Here is a 19,277-nt window from a genome sequence, read left to right as displayed (position 1 = left end):
AAAAATACGGTTCATGGCCCCCATTCAGGGTAAAGTAACAGAAACCATTCAGTGCATGGATGGCATCTTCCTGCTCCAAACAAACAAAGACAATATATTGGGCCAGGTGTCTGTCAGAGCTCACACAGCATAGAGCTTATTCATTTATCATGGTTTGGACTTCTTTTATTTCAATACAAAGCCCACAATTGTCTTTATACCTTGTGCACTTCAGTTAACTGGCTAAGAAAGAAAGTATGAGGGTAAAAATACTGACGCTATGATGTCTTCCAGCTGTGTGGCCCTCGGCCAAAACAAGTCTGCAAGGCACAAAACAGATTTTCTAAAACATACAAATACACGCACATAGAGGGAACAGTTTGCCACAATGAACTTTGTTCAAATACACAAATACCTGCAATTGTTTAGCATGAAACTTCCCCTTTTATAACTACACTGAATGATTTATTGTCTTTTACAGACGTGAACTTAAGTGATGGTTTCAATTATGGCTTTGAGTCACTTAAAAAGATCATTCCCACAACACACACAAAGCAATCTACATCCACATTTTATGTCATATAACATCCAAACAAATGAAAACATGAATGGGAACCAGTGAGTTTTCGGAAGAGCTTGAAAGACCTCTGGTGGTAAAACTGAGAAGCATCATGTAAAAGGCGTTCCACTGTGCAAGCATCCTCGCAGTGGGTGTGATTTAAAGGTTTTGTAGTGTAGGAAATGTTGATGAAGAGTAGTGAATGATGAAGGAGATCATAGTAATGACAAAGCAGTTAACTGCACCTGTTGCTTAAAATATAAGATGTTTGCATTGCAAGAAGTGTACTTAAGAAGAACTGTAAGGTTAAAAGTAGAGGTGTGCTTTCATCAGATTTAACAGCTATCACATTTTTCATATCATTTGTATTAGTATGTGTATGTAGTGTTCTGACGGTGACTGTCTCCTAGCAGTAAGCAAGAGAAGATAAAATTGGAAAAATTGAAAATTGAAGTGTGAGTCTATGTGCTGTTTCATTTCCTCATTTTGGAGATCATCTATAGGTCACCTGTTAGTGTGTATGTGACAGACAAGACCAGTTCTTGACCGAAAGACACATGAGGAAGTGCAAGAGTTGATGTAATGGAAGATTTGTTTGTTGAAAGCACTCAGCTATACTGTAAAAATAGCTAACACTCCCTTGTTAGTTAGAAACTCTCCTGTACTGCTGTGTGCAGGCCAGAATACTCTCTCCAAGCCTGCTCAATGAAGAGGCGCTTGATTGAAGCTCAATGAGGAGGAAGAGTTATCAATCCTCTGCTTAGATTTTTCATTTTTAGTTCTAGGTTTTGCTCCAGAGGAAATTTGGGGGTCAATTAGTGACCCTGCTGGAGGTTTTACAGGCTCTTTTGTGCAACTTTATCTAAAGCACCTCCTTTTATTGCTGCAGGCTCACCAGCATGTAGAATCTGCCACACATTGTTTTGCATCATCTTTAGTTGTCTGTCATAGACACTTTTTTTACTGTTGTATTTTTAAAGTTTTATATTGCTTTAATGGGTTTGATTGAGGTGTGTATGGTGAACGCTGCAGCAGAAAGTGAGAATATTCATATTTAATATTAAGGTTAATGATAAAATAAATGAGTCAAAAAGAGGGCAGGATTTGATAAGTATTCAGTTCTTCCTGCTCCTTTTCAGACATGAAATACTTATATTGTTTACCAGATATGTTTGCTGGGTATTCTTGTTTTGTTTTGATACTTAAATATTTTTATCTCCATTTTTATTTCTATTTATTTTCACATTTGAAATAAAAACTAACGTATTCTCTTTGCATTTCAATAAAAGAAAAAAAGAAAATCCAACATCTTCATAAAACAACTTTTATTTATATCTTATTCACATAAAGAGCAACACAGTTTTAAAAGCATCTGCAGCATTTCATCCCAGTGCATAAACAAAAAAACATCTGATTGGGTTTTTACTGCACATGTGGTACTATCCTCTCACCACATCACTGACTCAACGACTTCATCTGAACCTGGTACCTGAATGACATCAGCAATTCTCATCTCTTAAAGCTTATTGCAACTGACTTCACATGAAACAGTTACTCTCTAACTAAAATATGTTGGAACATCAAAGTCCCAGAGTCTCAATAAAGCTGAATAATTCATCTCACTGCTGGCAGCTGGAAAAAGTTTTTCACCGTAAAATGGTACGATCCACAATTAGCCAGGGCGTAAAGCATTAGATGTGTATTTAAAGGCATAATCTCAAATGCCAAATTCTTGATGAATATTTGCACTGTCTGACTGAGTGGAACAAGTCAATGGCAATACTCCTGCTACCCTTAGACAGATTCAGACTCCCAGTTTGGAATACACAAGTCTCTGTGCTGGGATCCTTTACACTGCAACAATAATCCCTAACATTCACTGGTCTCCTTGCTCCCACTCCTCCTGGCAGTTACTTCAACCAACCAGTAGGGGTCGCCATTGCAGCAACAAACACATGAGCCTTTTAAAGGTTTCCCACCTGTGCACAGGGAAGAGGTAACAGTACCAGGGATTTAACCAATGTGTGTTGCATTTGAGACACTTTTGAGGACATAAATGAGACAAATAGACTTCCAAAGATGATAAAAAGCAAAGATGAAAGTCTCATGAAGATGCAAGGGATAAAAAGGAAATAAAATCTCCCATATTTACTCAATTCTCCTGAATATTTACGACAGTGATGGAGTGGATAAGTACGCAGTACCACATAAAATAAAGCTCGGGATGAGTGTACAACTGTATTCAAATAAAATCTTGGAAACATGTTTAGACACACTCAATAAATAGATGAGCTACCCCTCATTCTCAGGAGCAACATGACCGGGTAACATTGGAGTAACTTCTAAACCTTATGTGTTTTTATTTGGCTGACGAGCAGCTTACTGGACAGATTAGTCATGCCCAATATAAATGTTCTTCTTTACACTTTGTATCTTCAATATGCACATTAGCCCTTAAAACACAAACATTCGTCAGCAAACAACCTCCCTGGGGTGGTCTCAATCAAGAAATACAGTGAAAGTATTTGACCAAGACTCTCGGTCAATTCTACGTATACATTTCCTCTTTACATTCTATATACATGACACAAAGCAAATACTAAAATATTAAAAGTCAAGATGTTTAAAACAGTACATCCAAACTCGCAGGGGTAAATGCTGTAGGGTTGAGCATATTTACATTATAATTACAAGTTTACAAGCACACCGTGTTAAAGAATGAGCGTGTGCGGCGACTGCACTGCAGGCAGAAAGCTATCAGAAAGAAACCTGGTGATCGGAGCTAAACTGGGCTTATGGAGAAAGAAACATTTGGCTCCAGCGTGCACTGTCTGCTCTCAACTAAGACACATTGGTTGATTTAAACCTGCGCTGTTGTACAGTACGCCATCTACTGTACACAGTGGGAAGGTTTTTCAGTACATTCAATTGATGGCAACACAAGTTTGGTATTTTAAGCTATCCATCAATTACCCAACCCATCTTCTAGCCAAATCATGACAAACATAGCAAAGCTTCAGGTTGCATGAGTGTCTAAGTTTCATTACACGGCAATACAAGGTTAATTTAAAGAATAGTTCCTTTCTAGGATACCTGTGATTTCAAATTCTCATCACTGAGAAATCCCTGACAGCTGCATCAACATATATCCAAAGATTTGAGATAAAGTCCGGGACTGACTGACGAAACATACAAACACAGTAATGTTGACATTCTTCGTACTTGCTCTTGTTGAAGTGGCCGTTACACAGCTCGTACAGTTGACTGCTTGAGAGCAGGCTGAGCGAAAGGAGTGTGGGTGAAGAATGACTGTCTGCTCAGGCATGAGGTTTAGATGAGAGCCACAAAGGAGAGGTTTGGTCAACAGCATAAAGTGTGAGGAGTGTGTGTTTGCATCCGACTGCTTCCTGTCAGACACATGATCAGAGCCACCCTGAGCTAGCAAATACAACTCACAGGACCAATCTCAGAAGATCTAACGCCTTGTCCACCCAGGTAGAGCACAACCTCTGGCTGTGATTAGTACTCTGGCCTGGATAAAGGGAGTTAAGAGACACTGTCTTACTATAGTGCAAACGCTGCTGTTGTCTTGACGACACACCCCTGTTGCCTGTCAGTGGGGCAGAGACTGGATGGAGCGCCTGTATTACAGCCATTTTTGGAGTACGGCCAGGTTCCTGTCCATCCAGCGCTGGTTGAGCCTGATGGTTTCCAACGCTTCCTGCACGCTCCTCATCTGAGAGCCACGTTCATTCAGACTGGAGAAGAAACTCTGAACCTGCACAACACACACACATGCTGAGGTGTTAGCCAGGTCATTCGGCATAGGACATTAAAAGAATTCTGTAAACAGTCACCATCTCCCCACAAACAAGCGCACAGACCATCAAATACGCAGCAGAATTACATGTTATTCTATTAGAAAAAAAAAAGTCCTTTTGTATACCTCTGCCAACCAGTCAGGTTGCACTTAACGTCCACGTCTGTCCACACTCATATGTGGCCATGACAGTAGACAATGCTTCAAATGCGGATGTTGCTGCAAAGGAGCTACAAATTCTATAACATGGATGCCTCACACACATCCTCGACTTGAGCACAGAGGACCTAAACAATCAGCACAGTAATGTGTCACCAATTCAGTATCTGACCAAATGTCTCCCCTTCTGTTCCTGAGTTATGATGCTGAATAATGACCAAAAAAAAGTGTTTTTGCAGGACATTATGATATCACCGTGAAGGTAGCCTTTGACCTTTCAGATATAAAATGTCATCCCTTCATCATTTTATTGCATTAGACATGTCTTTGAAATCTCCTCAGAATTAGCGATTAGGGTATGAATATTAGAGTTATGGTCAAAAAGTTGTTTTTTTGAGGTCACAGTGACCTTGACCTTTGACGACCAAAACCTAATGAGGTTATTCTTGAGTTCAAGTGGACATTTGTGCCAAATTTGAGGAAGGCATAAAAACAAACATTAAAAAACCTACTTGATTGAGGTGTGCCTGTGTGGAGAACTGAGAGGTGGCAGACTTGATGATTGTCTGGATGGCAAAGGAGCCCACAGGGAACCTACAGCCAAAAACACAGATGTTGTTTCATTTTATCATTGTATGTGAAATAATTCTGAAATTCAATCTCAGCGATAACTTGTATTGAGCCGACAGGGACTACTTACTTCTCTATGAGGCGGTCCCAGTTCTCTTGTATGAAATCCCAGGCAAACAAGTAGCCGGTGAAGCCCTTACACACAGTGCTGATGACCAAAGGCAACTCCTGCGTCTGGATCATATACCCCCTCAGACCTGCATTCAGAATCCTAGAAGGATTGTAAAAGTGTTAAATGCTCACTTTCATACAGCATCAGAATAAACTGCCTCTCAGGCCATCTGTTCATCAGTGGTACATTACAAACATGTCTCAGGACGAACAAATTAAGAAAACAAAAAACTCAATACAGACAGAGTTATGACAAGGAAAAAATGTTTTTGTTTGTTGTCTGAAATACTGGTGATTTAGTAGCTGGAGCTCTCAACTGTAATCAAAGTAACTAAGATGAGTGTAACAATTTCTGCTGACTACTTACGAATATGTACAATACAATATTATCACGATAACGATGGCACCAAAGTACTGTAAATTAAATCCTACTACAAATATCAAATATTGGAGCCAAAGAAAACTTCTAAATTATGGTGGTATCTGTGTCTTTGTTTTCTGACTTAATTTTAGAAGCATTTCCTTTTTTACACACTGCCACATTTTGGTGCTAATTTAGAGGTCACTGAAAAACTTGATTCTGCACGACATGATTTGATACTTGACCCAAACCGGCAGGTTCAAGGGAAGGTATTGGGTTTTGGTCCGGAGCTTAAAGCAACACACACACACACACACACACACACACACACAAGCACTTACCATACTATACTGCGTGCATTCTGAGTGGATGCTAGGCCCCGCAGCATTTTACGCTTCTCTGCATCATAGGTGACACGCTGGTACCAGTCGAACAATGTCTCCCAGCCCTCTTGTGATTGAGCAGCCACGTTAAATACAACTTGCTGCAGATCGCCTGGGATCCTACCGAGAACATAAAAAGATACAAATCTATTTCAGGCTAAAAGTGCACCAAAATTAAGTTTACTGCCAATGGCTCAAATGTCATTTCAATTCAATCAAGTGCCATTCTCCCGTCCCTGTCTCTAAAGAGATGTTTGGGTTGCTCCTCTCACCTTGCTGTTGTTGTCAATGTGACCCAGAAAAGAAACTCAAAAATAAACTGTGTGCTATACGTACCGAAAGGTCCCATTGGACTCGACATACTGTTTGAACAGGGCCTTGGCATGCTGAATGCATTCTTTCTGATCCAGACTACAGGCTGTCTCTAGCAGGGCTGAGCGCAGCTCCTGTTTAGACACGCTCTCCTCCTCTGTCCATGTTTGGTTTTCAATCAGAGAACCAAACAGATGCAGAATATAGGTCTGTCATATGTAAGAAAAAACATGGATACATTAGCACACAGAAACTCTACACTCATTTAAACAGTTCACAAGAATTAATGAATTTTCACAGACTTTTGATGTCAGCTTGTATTGTAGAGATGCAACTAGGGCTGGACAACGTATTGATAATATATCGATACCATGACATGAGACTAGATAGCTTCTAAGATTATTGATATTGTGAATGTGTTGTCTTTTCCTGGTTTTAAAGGCTGAATTACAGTCAAGTGATATAATTTCCTGAACGTACCAGACTGTTCTAGCTGCTCTATTATTTACCTTTACCCACTTGGTCATTATTTCCACATGACTGATGATTATTTATCAAAACTGTTGCTGTATAAATATTTTGTCTAACAATAGTCAACCCTACAATATCATCACAATAATGATATTGAGGTACTCTGTAATGAAATAATGGCGGGCGCTTTAAATTTAAGGGCTTTTGAGTAAAGTTCAAGGTTGTGTTGGAAAATTTAAGAACTTAAAAGTTGCTTATTTTGTTGTAAGACATGTTTTTTATTATCAAAGGTTAATATTTACTGCTTAAAATCTATAGTCTTTATGTTACTGTTAAACACCTTAATTCCATATCCAAAGCATAGTGACAAATTTCAACTATATAAATTTAACACTTCATACTCCACACACTCATTAAAAAAACAAATCTTACAAACAGTTGAAGATTTTCAAGGCTTAATCTGAATGAGTTTCACAAGCATGGCTCAGGACATCTTTATTCACAAAACTTGTCATTTAGATGTCTGAAAGTGTGTATGTGTGTGTGTGTGTGTGTGTGTGTGTGTGCGTGTTTGCCTACTTTCATGCGGGGCAAAAGAAGGTGCTCTTGTCTCTTCTCGAGCAGCCGGTAGATACCATTGAGCTGTAACAAGGCCTCTGTCACAGGAGAAGTCTCAGTTTCTCTGGACATGTACTTCAACAGGTTGAGGACTTCATGGAAGGTCACACGTCCCAGTCTATTTCAAGAGTTTAGACAGTGAAGGAGCAAAAAGAAAGGTGGAGAATGAAAGCTTTTTAAAAGTTGAATACAGGAATTGGAAAACACTCCTCTACCTCAGTCTCTCCTGTCCCTGAATGCAACTCAAAGAACAACTATTTATATTGTCAGCTATACCTGGAGAGAGCAAAGATGTTGTGTATGAGCGAGGCACGGTCCTCGTGTGTGAGAACACTGACATCGTTGGACAAAGCATCTATGAGAGCAGCCCAGCCCTCATCTCCGTAGTGGACGACATAGAAGCCTGTGTTTCTGTAGTTCAACTTCAGCCACTTTACACTTTCTGGAACCTTAAGAGTGCCTGAAAACACACAGAATTTCACCATCTGACACAGTACTCCAGATTCGAGACTCCTGACTTGCTGAAAGTTACTGTTTTGTGTTTTACCTGACTTGGTCTTCAGAGTGAACATTTGTCTGCACTCAGGAGCCGAACTACAGCTGTCATTAACATACGTCACTGGAATATTCCACAAGCTAAAGAGAGTGCAGATTAAAGTTAGAGTGATGGGGTTGTATGACCTGTTTGTGTGTCTGTGTGTGTGTGGTAATGTAACCCACCTGGAAGTACGCATGGCGCTGTCAGATGTGAGCAGGAAGTGCTCCTGTGTGAGGGTCACCTCATCTCCATATCGGCTTACAGTGACCAATGGGAAGCCTTTCTGCGATGTCCATGAGCTCATCATCTCTGACACATTCTGGTGCTGCGTTGAGACTTTGACCTGACAATAGGAAGAGAAATCTGTTCAGTCAAATGCATGTTCAATGGTTTTTGTTTTTTTTTTTTAGATTTTTTTCTTCTGTGAAATATATGAAAATAATTGTGGCAGTGGTCTGAAATTCAGGTGAAACAGGTTTACCTTCAAGATTACAATTTCTATAAAACCAAACTCAAAGGGGAAACTAACAGAGGCAAAAATAAACAGGACATTTAGTTTTTATACCTTTATGATAGTAATTTTCTACCATCTGTATCTACAGTATTCTGTGCTTTGACTTCCCTTCAAAGGGGAGTGAGCAAAGAGATGGGATCAATAAGTTAGAACATAATCAACTGTTATCACAAGTCATTTGCTGCCTTTTATGTTGTTAATGCAGCTCCTGAGCCAGTTCTGAGTGATCACCCATTATAGAGTGCAATGCATCACACTCTGAAAACTACACCCATCAGAGGGGAAAACAACCTGCGCTACAATATGTAACTAAGGGCTAAAATTCAAACAAAAGGCCTGTACCTCACTGAAAACTTTAGACTCCAGCATGTCAAAGGATTATTTTAGCACCCTATGTCTACCAGAGAGCAAAAGGTACATAGATAAACCCAATATTGTCAGTCTATCTTGGAGAAATTATGCCACTGAAAGTCTAGAAGTGAAATGCTTTGTTATTTTAAACAATTTGATCAAATCATCAGGTAGTTTTCATTTAACCCAACAAATATAAAAAAAACAGGCATTCCACAGCTCATAATCATAGGCTGTAAAAATAATGGACGTAGCTACTGTGACATCATCTACTGCTTTGTGGACAGAAATGACAAAGAGGAACCTTCACAAAGTCAACAAAGAGCGTTTTCCCCTCCGTTGTGGACAGGACTTAATTGCACTCTGTCTCTATATGATAACAATGAAACCAGCAAAATGCATTTGATATATCAGGGAGAGTATATTTTAGCCACATGGCTGGCTGACAGATTACAAAGGAAGTTAAACGTTAACTGTAGCCTGAGTGATAAACTACTGTACTACTCTACTGTGCTGTCAATTGAGCCAAAAAACGAAAAAAGGCGCGCACACCTGTGTCAGGCTGTTCCAGAGGTCGTCAGTGTCTGTGTTTAATCCACTGAACTGTTTCAGGTACTGAATGATGCCCTTTCTAAACTGTTGTTCCCCTGGCAGAGAGGCGTTCAGCATCAGGAGAATGGACGCACCCTGGAAGACAGAGATACAAAGCATCAGTGATCATGTCCAGATCAAAAACAGAGCACTAACTGCAGTTACAACTGAGGTTCAGGTCCAGTAGAGGAATTTCTCACAGAGATGTAAGTCCAGTGAATTAGTGAACTCTGCAACTATGTATCTATGTATATATAAATTAGAAAAGTGTACCTTCTCGTAGGAGACAGAGTCAAACATCTCTTCCACCTGTTCTGGCTTATTAACCTCAGTCGACACAGCGTGGGAGGAGTTTAGTGCGTCTTTGTCCAAGGCTCTGAAGCGTACTGCTAGGTACAAATTACCCTGCAAACAAACACAAGATTTACTGCAAAAGGTACACAGTGAGGCACACAGCTTTATCTGCTGTAAAATATATGAGGCAGATGTGAACTTACAATGTCCAGCTTGGGCAACACTGTCTGCAGCGACATGTACTGCATGTAAGTGGCAAAGCCTTCGTTGAGCCACAGGTCATTCCACCAGCTCATTGTTACCAAGTTTCCAAACCACTACAACACAACATCAGAAACAGATCAGAAACTAGCTGTAGCAGATTCACTACATCTGCTGCTTTCACAATCACACAGGCAAACACAACTACCTGATGAGCGAGCTCATGCGCTATGACAGAGGCAACAACTTGTTTTTCCAGAGGAGAGGACTGTTTGCCCACCAGCAGGCTGGTCTCTCTGAAAGTGATGAGTCCCCAGTTCTCCATGGCTCCTGCCAGGAAGTCTGGGATGGCTACCAAGTCTAAGAAAAGAGAAAGGGAGCATATGCAGGTGTGTAAAGAAAGGAGCAAAGACAAAAATTCAGAGGTGGGAATAGTGTGCAAGTGTCTGTGTATACTCACCTAGTTTTTTGAGGGGGTAGTTAATTTCAAAGAAGTCGTTGTAGAACTCCAGCAGTTTGGAGGCTGTGTCCAACGCATAGTCTGTGTATTCCTTCTTCTCCGGCACAGAATACACAGACACCTAAAACACACAGATACAGGTAGTTTATCAACAAAAACACAAACTCAAAGAATATTAAATCAAAAACTTAATTGTACCACCTGCACTGAAAGCAAAAAGGAGTCAAAAGTTGGGTGAAACCTACCAGAGTTCCTGAGACATTTCTGCTGATTGGGGTGAAATCAGCCACAATGAAGGCCACCAAGTAAGTGCTCATGTTGACACTGGTCTTTTCAAACTCATCTTGTATGAGGCCATTGGTAAGTGGTATGCTTGTAGCCTGAAACACAAACCATAATGACAAGATTACAACCAACTAATAAATACGGCACCTCAAGCAAACACACAATACATGGTCTGTTAGCTTAATTGTACCCACGCTAAGACTTTACGAGTCACAGTAGGGACAGGAATGACCCACTGCTTCCTCAAGACAAGAAGTGATATAAAATACAGAGCGAGTGACATCACATACAGAAGTGTTGTACTATATATTGTGTCTATGACACACACGACGTAATTGTTCAGCTGTAGTTGATCTTGGGGTGCAGAGAATGAATTCTGTGCACATGACAAAGACAAAACAATTTTAGGTCATAAACCCAACATTTTGCCGGTGTCGTCACAATATTGGAATTAACAAGAACTTCAATACAATACCTACAAAAACATCAATATTTGATACCTATTTCAATACCACAGGGAAAACTGACATTGAGGGCATACAATTTAAAGTTTTTATTAAAAAATCAATATAACAAGGCTATAACTTGATGATGACATTTCTTTTCTTAAACTTTCATTGGATAAATAACACACCACCATATACATAAAAAAAAGTTTACTACATAAAAAAGTTAACTTTTTTTTAATCAGAACAGTGGGCTCTGTATTTGTATTTAGTCCCTCTAACATCCAACATCATGGCACTACTTTTTGTGCAGTCTGAACAAAGGAATTAAAGTTTCCCTCACATTTAAAAATAAAAATGCTTGCAGGATTCATTAAGTGAACAAATTAGGAAAATTAAAAAATCGTAAACAAATAAAAATCAGTAGTGTTTTTGAGAACTGATTCAGTATCACAGAGCATAACATCACAGTACCCAAGCGTATCAATATTTTCTTACACCCCTACATACTAAGCCCCTGGCACTGAGTGAATGTTTAGGAAGGAGGAAACAGTGACACAGACGTGCCATGGGACTTTCAAAATAAAGGTGTGTCACTTTGCATCGATTATACTGGATACTTTAAAGCTGAAACGGTTTAGCAATCCAAATCAATGTGTCATTGCATCCCTACTGTCCATTTACATTTTTGGTATTTTCAGAAAGAATCTTTTGTTTGTGCTAAAGCCATTTAGCACACTATGTGGTGTCTTTCATGCCATGTTGTAAAAATAACCAGGACTTAATCAATGTTACAGTACCTTAGGCATGTTGGAGAGAGTCATATAGTCTGGTTTTCTGTTGATTTTAATCAGGAAGGTGGCTTTGAAAGCTGGTTCATCAAAGCAAGGAAAGGCCTTCCTAGCTGATAGTGGCTCAAACTGGGTTGCAGCTAAGACCCTGGTGACAAGAGAGAGACGAGCATAATCATGCTGAAATAACAAATTAGATAAATGCTGTGAAATCCATAAAACAGCCTCCGATACCCGTTTTTAACTGTTCCGTTATTCTTAAAGCACTGTTCTGTTAGTGTCTGGTCATGAGTTGAGCCAAAGGTCATAAGATTAGCTGCGAAAGACACATGATCGTCTCTATAAAGGCTTTATATAAAGTCCTTATACTGCAGCACATCTTTCAGCTGTTGGGAAGCACTTACAGAACAGTAAGTTAGTCAAGTGTACCTTTTGTTTCCATTTTTATCAGTGTAAGAGCTGTTGTAGAAACCATCATAGGTGTGTGAGAGGTCAGCAAAGTAATCCAGGGTCAAAACACAGTGTTGGCCTGCCTTCAAATCCTTGGGGAACTGAACAGCTATCTGCTGTCTGGGTTTGTACTCCAGTACAGTAACGTCACTGTCCTTCCCATCACCCAGCTGGAAGAGAGGAAGTTTCAGTTAACAATGGCTATGGCTCAGGTTGGTGGTTCGATCTCCTGCCACTGCAATCCACATGCTGAAGCATCCTTGGCAATACACTATGTGCAATGACTAGAAAGGTGCTATATAATTGTTGTCTATTTACCATTAAAATAGCAGATAACAATTATTTTGTTCAGGCACAAAAGACATCTTTGCATAAAGTAATGTACATCTAGGTCATGACACAGAGCCATCTGCACACAAACCCCTTCCAATCCCACCTTGAAGGTAGCTTTGGTAATGTTGAGATTGTCACTGTGCAGGACAATGCGTGTGGTGTTGTGAAGCACAGACATGGTGATGACAGTGCGGCCGGTGAAGGTCATCTTGTCGAGGTCAGGATTCAGGGTGAGGTCATAATTAAGAGGGCGTATACTGCGAGGCAGCCGGAGCTGTGCCCATGGAAATGGTTCACCGTTTGTGGAGAGAGGGTAGACTGGCTCCATTGGAGCGGTCTTGTTGGTTTTAGGACAACCCGTCTGCAGAAGGACGGAAAGTTGGGGTCAGCCAGGGAAATGGATATGAGAGAAAACTTAAAGAGGGAAATAATCTGACAAAGATATCAACAGAAAGTCATGTTTAGTTTATTTACTTTATTATTTACTTTATTAATCCCCTGAGGGGAAATTCAATGTTTTTCACTCTTGCTTGTCATTAACACACAGGTCTGAAAGACACACATGCACAAACAGGACCTATACATGCACAAAGTGGAGAGATCTCAGAGTGAGGGGGCTGCCCTTTGGTCAGGCGCACCGAGCGGTTGGGGGGTTCGGTGCCTTGCTCAAGGGCACCTCGGCAGTGAACTGGCACCTCTCCAGCCACCAGTCCACGCTCCATATTTTGGTCCGGACGGGGACTCGAACAGGCGACCCTCCGGTTCCCAACCCAAGTCCCTATGGACTGAGCTACTGCCGCCCCAATCTAGCTATCAACACATTGTCACAAAACCTACCTAAACAGAACTTCTGAATGCTTTTCTTACCTTGGTGAAGGTGCATCCAGGTAAGAAGTACAGTACCATGGTCATAGAGGCCACTATCACCAGGAATAACACACATACAACCATGGTGCGGGCAGAGGGTCGTGAACATGACCTGAGACCAAAAAGAGTTTAACATTACTTACTCTAACTGTGAAAGAGATTTGAAATTTGAACACACCTTATAATAATCATTCTGTGCACTCAGTTATTATGCAGTGAGGCAAGGCTGCACAATTTGTACAAAAAAATATTCTGTCTAATAATGGGATGGCATTTCCTGCTTACTTTTACTGCTCTGGGGATTTCCTAAACAGTATGGTTGTTTCAGATGTTTTCTCCTTACATATTTATATTGTGATTAAAACTATATTTCATATTACACTGAGGTACACCAACTCTAAATTTTCGCATCTTACTTAACATGGCTTTGCTTCTTTACTCTGCAACTTTAACCACAATGTTTCCCACAGCACTTTGAAGGTAGCTGCAGTTTCAGGAAATATTTCTCTAAAAAATCTAAGAGAAAGCTGTTCACCTAAACCACCACAGCTTCTTTTATGATTCTATGTAAATCTGTCAGAGGTGAGGTCATAGAAGAAAAAGATTTTATTGGGTCCACAGAAATTACCCATGGTGCTGTGTTTGCTAGTGTGAGTTTATTGTTTCCATCTATAGTTACTGGCTCAGTGAGGCTTTACCATCTCAAAATAGTTTTTCCAAAAATAACACAAGTTCTTCAGTGTCTATTTCATATGGAAATTTTAGAAACGTAGCTAAACATATTCACCTAAATCCAACATTTGTACATGACCAGAGGCTTTGCATATGATAACACATTATTACTTATGCAGCACTGCTTTGAGACAAAGATGCCACAAGGCATACCTTGATTTTTTATGTCAACATACCGCACAGCTTCCCAAATGACGACCTCTTTTTTTGTGCGTTACCTGGGTGGAGCCTGCCTGGTGTACGGGGAAGAGCTGGATCTGTGAGCAGAGCTACGGTTCATGAAGGACATGCCCAGCAGACGAGCTGAAGACTCGCAATCCTCCTCATCCTCGTCCATGTCGTTCTCTCCAAGGCCTCGTACAAGCAGCCGTGAGCTACGAGGCTCATACACCACCTCATCTGGGTCAAGAGCAGGAAACGTCTGCAGAGAGCAAGTACAGTACACTCTGTTATCCTGAAGTTAAGCTGTGCAGTGTTTCCCATATAATGGTAATAACTGGATTGCCTTCTAAAATAAATTAATTAGCACAGGATAACATGTCATATGTGGAGGCTGCAAGGAGACTGAGAGCAGAGACAGCAATAATGGAAAATGATGACAGAGGGGGGCTGTCAACAAAGGGCACAGATGAAAGGTAAATCATAATGACTGTAGAGTGTTAGGGGTATTTTTTTTATTAGGATCACAGCTGATGCAGAAATAAAGATCTTAACCATAAGAGATGTGAATGGGCATTGAAATTAGCAGAGGGTTTGCTGGGTATCAAACAGTGAAGGAGGAAGGGGCTTGGGTTAAACAGGAAGCCATACACATGCCTTCTTATCCAAGACACATGTTGCCTTTTTATTTTTGAGCTTCTTTTCTAAAAGGTGTGGGTGTTTCTTTACTGCTCTGAACATGTCTTGAGCGTGCATCAAACATTTGTTTTTGATTTCTAAAAGCCTAAATATTTGAACACCATGTTAATCTCTTACTTAGGTTTGTCTGTTTTCTATGTAAAGCTTTTGTTTTGTGAGGAAAAAAGCACTGTAATTAAAGCGACTGGATAAAAAAATGTCAGTCCCCAGTCCCCATAAACTAAAGGTCTGTAAGACTTTGTTTATGGGGCTTTATGATACAGTATGTCTGTACCTGACAGAAGCTAAATGGGGAAAATGGGTCACTGTAGCTCTGAAGAGCAAGATACAGCGTCGTTCTCATGCTAAAATGAAGTTCCTATTTGTAATTCTCACAATTTTGACCACAGATAGCTGCGGTAGCTGCTGCTGACAGATCTAAAATAATATAGCAACCAAAGATGTATTGAGCTGAAAGCATGCAAATGATCATCACTGGCTACCCACAAGTGTCATCCTTTCTCAAATCAACTGATCGTTATTTATACCGCTGTGATCTGTTCACACTACCAAATTTACAGATGAAAGCACTTGTGCAGGGTGGTGCAAACATGCATTCAGAGATATGCAAATTACTGAGCAGGGCTGGTCCTTAAAATGAAGGTGTGCATTGCATGCATTTTGCAAGGTGACAGAAGAATACCGGAAATGCAGTGGAGTCTTTGGCCAAATCCACAACATCAGGCTCCTCTTCAAACATGCTGTTCTCAATCATGTTCCTCGGCAGGTTGGCTCGGTCTGCAACACACGAAGGAAGAGAAATCAGATAGAGGGTTCTCAAATAGAGGAAATGAGAGAGGTGCGACAGAGAGAGAAAGCAGAATAAGAACATTTATACATTGACACACACACACAGTACTTTATGTTAACATAAATGTTATTGTGGTATTTGGAGTTTCAGAGTTTTCTGCAGGAGAGTTACGGCAACAAGCCATTTTTTAAAACAAAGGTTTGTTGTTGTCACCTTGTGTGCAGGCATCATGAAACCTTGTATAATAAAGCTCTAACTGAGTTTCCTTAGCTTCCTGTTGGTAAACCTCCTACCGCATTTCCTTCCTGGTACTCTGACCTACACAGAATTGGTTCATCACTCTGGTGAGACAGACACTTTAAAGTACTGGTGTAGTGTTGTCACGATACCAAAATCTTTGTTTCGGTATCAATACCAATATGAATTTCGATACTTTTCGATACTCTTCAGTACTTTTCCTAAGGAAAAGTCCTTTTGGATACAAACCTTTAGAACAATAAATACTAGGGGTGTAACGGTACCAAAAAAAATCATGGTTCGGTGAGTACCTCGGTATGGACGTCACGGTTTGGTAACTTAAATGTTCCACCAAGTTTGTGTTGTCTCATTTTGTCTCCCTTTGCGAGGCAGACTTTCTCTTGTCTTTTTTCACGTGCGCCAGCTGCAGATGTTGATACAGGTGTTGTCATACACACCACTTGCGCAATCTGTGCTCCAATAGGAACAAGAAAGGTGTTTGTGTGCATAAATGAGTAAAATAAATTAACTAAATTAATGAATTGAATCAATTTCAAAGTACCGGTATTTTCCAAATGCAGTATAGTACCGTTTGGAATACTCTAGTACCGCGTACTATTTTAGTACCGGTATACCATGCAACACTATACTGGTGTATTGAAATCTGTTCAGACAGAAACTTCTGCATTTCCTTCACAGTTCATTCATTCAATTGAAAAAAAGAGAAAAAGTTTGCTCAAAAACAGAGGAAAGCAAATACATTGAATATTCATCATCTGGCCTTATCACATACTACTGCCGTTTCCACATTCTAACCTGCATATTCAGCACCATGACAAGAGTTATGCCTTGTCTCACAAAATCCATGTGATTTTGTGGCAGCTGGATTCTCCCCTCAGTAATTCTCAGTAATTCTTGAAACAATCAGAGGCATGTTCAACGTCCTTAACTTAATAATAACAAAAAACACTAAGCAATGCAAGTTTCCCGTTTTGCGTCACGTTCCATTCATGCTTTTACAGGCTTGGACAATGCATTTTCAGTCTCAGTTGGTGATGGATTGGACTGGAAAGCACAGACAGTAAACACTTAGTGAATAAGCAGTGTTCACACAGAAACAATGGCACCAAACAAAGGTGAGCTTCAGCTCCCCAAAAAGAAGACAAGAGTCCAGGAAATGCACAAGGTGAATTTAGTTCCTTGTCTGTCCTGTACAGTGTTTCTGATAACAACACTGTACGGGCTGTCACTGTGTCCCTGTCTCAACCACATTGCTGTGGTATGAATTTCTATTTATAGGCTAAGCACTAAGTAGTAGGTAATGTGTAATGTGCAGAGAAGGATATGATAAAAATATGACCCATGCAAAACCTATCAACCTATAATTGTTGTAATCTAATTGTTTTACGGTTAAATGTATTTCATATAAGCACAATGACATGTTCAGATGAGAGAGGTAGTTGATGTGATGATCATCATCTAGACTACAATAAGAACACACGGCAGGCAAATGCGAACAACCAACACCTCCTGTACTTTCATCAAGCTTGTTCAGGCTATGTAAATACAGCAGCAGAGCATGTACGTTGCTGACTGCGCTCTTCCTGTTTACTCAAAACATTTCTCAACCCTACCTTGGAGTGGCAAAAATACAGTTAAATATATGCGTGCAAGGTGGCAGGTTTGACAACTAATTCAAACAGACACACTACATAGATGCAAAGTACAGAGTCACAATACCATTGCAGTTTGCTTAAAAACATACAGAAAGGAAGCATCTGCTTCATAGATATCTGATCAAAGTGTGATTATGACATGTGACTTTGGGCATTTACTACAAAGACAGAAAAAACAGGAAGTCTAACTGTGATTTGGTGATTGACTCTTCCAGGCTGAGACCTACCTCGAATAAAATAACATCCACTGAGGTGAATATAGTGTGTGCACTGGGCCCTTTGTTTGTTTTAATAAAGCCATGGACACCCTGGGACCATAGCTGAGGTTATAAAGCAGCTGGCTGCTTGAGCTGAGCTGAGCTGAGGATGACTTATCAGCTCTGCACACCAAGACAAAACATAGCTATTATCAAACCACCAGGCTTCAACTGGGCAAACAGTGCTGCTGTGTTTTAACAGACAAGTGGCACACTATGTTTGAGGCAAGACAGACATTGTTTAAGCTGTTAGAAAGTTGTTATTGGCTTTGATCAGTTAAAATAATATCATATTATTACATGAATAAACAACAAGGTTTACAAACAGCCCATCCTGCGTTGTGCTTACAGTCATGTGCAGTAAAATGTTATCATGCCTCTGCAGGACCATCAACAGACTGACACTGATTAAGTTAGCTTCTGAGAATCCCCAACTGTAAAAAAGAAACCGGTCACGTAGAAAACACAAAGGCTTGTCTTGTGTAAAGTCAGACCCACCCCTCTAAACATGTGTCCTCGGGTGAATGTCACTCCTAGTGAGCTTTCTGCTAATGTCCCGTTAGTTATTAGCTGGCCTGCTGCTGTTAGCTTGCTGTTACTGAATATACCATCTCCCTTCCTTACCTGTACTGTTACTGTCAAATGGATCCATGGTGGGATATCTCAGACAGCTCCCCGCGTCCAAAACAAGGAAACACGTTCACGGCAGCTCAACAGACGTGATGTTTTTTTTAGCTGGCCACAACCCACCGCAGGCTATCAGACGCTCACAATAAATAGCAGCCTATCCTCACTGTTGTAACGTTAGCTACGTAGTAGCTAGCTTGGAACTAGCCAACTTCTGACAAATGTAACTGACTGAAAGACATTCAGTTAGCTAGCGTTAGCTAATTTCCATAACTTTATCGCCCATAGCTTTTCAGTTGACAAAAACATTAATGCGTCGGGGTTGTTTAAAAAATCAAACCGTGCACTAAAAATACGTAAAATCTTTCAAAAATTAAATCTTACTCTAACATGCTCGGTAAACTAACGAACGAGCAAATGCCACTTTCCTTCCTCCCCGACCAGTTGTTGACAACCTCCCATCAACCTACAATACAGGCATCCTATTGGATGTTACAGACAGGGGGCGGGGCCAGGACGTATGACGCGCACACTGACACACACACACACACACACACACACACACTCGTATAATAT

At 40.4% G+C, this 19,277-nt stretch overlaps 1 protein-coding gene across 1 annotated transcript; it reads right to left on the bottom strand.

Moving 5' to 3' along the window:
• Positions 1-1,848: 1,848 nt before the first annotated feature.
• On the bottom strand, positions 1,849-19,145 carry lnpep (leucyl/cystinyl aminopeptidase). The gene is made up of 22 exons (XM_033619236.2): positions 18,699-19,145; positions 15,797-15,891; positions 14,475-14,677; positions 13,525-13,636; positions 12,761-13,018; positions 12,304-12,494; positions 11,884-12,022; positions 10,598-10,732; positions 10,353-10,473; positions 10,101-10,252; positions 9,895-10,008; positions 9,671-9,802; positions 9,359-9,493; positions 8,124-8,284; positions 7,951-8,039; positions 7,680-7,863; positions 7,365-7,521; positions 6,339-6,523; positions 5,961-6,122; positions 5,218-5,358; positions 5,030-5,111; positions 1,849-4,316 (listed from the first exon to the last, which is right to left on the bottom strand). The coding sequence occupies exons 1-22, from the start codon at positions 18,724-18,726 to the stop codon at positions 4,185-4,187; spliced, it is 3,108 nt and encodes a 1,035-aa protein (XP_033475127.1). The 5' UTR covers positions 18,727-19,145; the 3' UTR covers positions 1,849-4,184.
• Positions 19,146-19,277: the final 132 nt, after the last annotated feature.

Source organism: Epinephelus lanceolatus, chromosome 9, assembly GCF_041903045.1.
Source record: "Epinephelus lanceolatus isolate andai-2023 chromosome 9, ASM4190304v1, whole genome shotgun sequence".
Taxonomy (NCBI): Eukaryota; Metazoa; Chordata; class Actinopteri; order Perciformes; family Serranidae; genus Epinephelus; species Epinephelus lanceolatus.
Note: the sequence above shows the minus strand (reverse complement) of the source record. Positions and strands in the feature narration are given on the sequence as shown.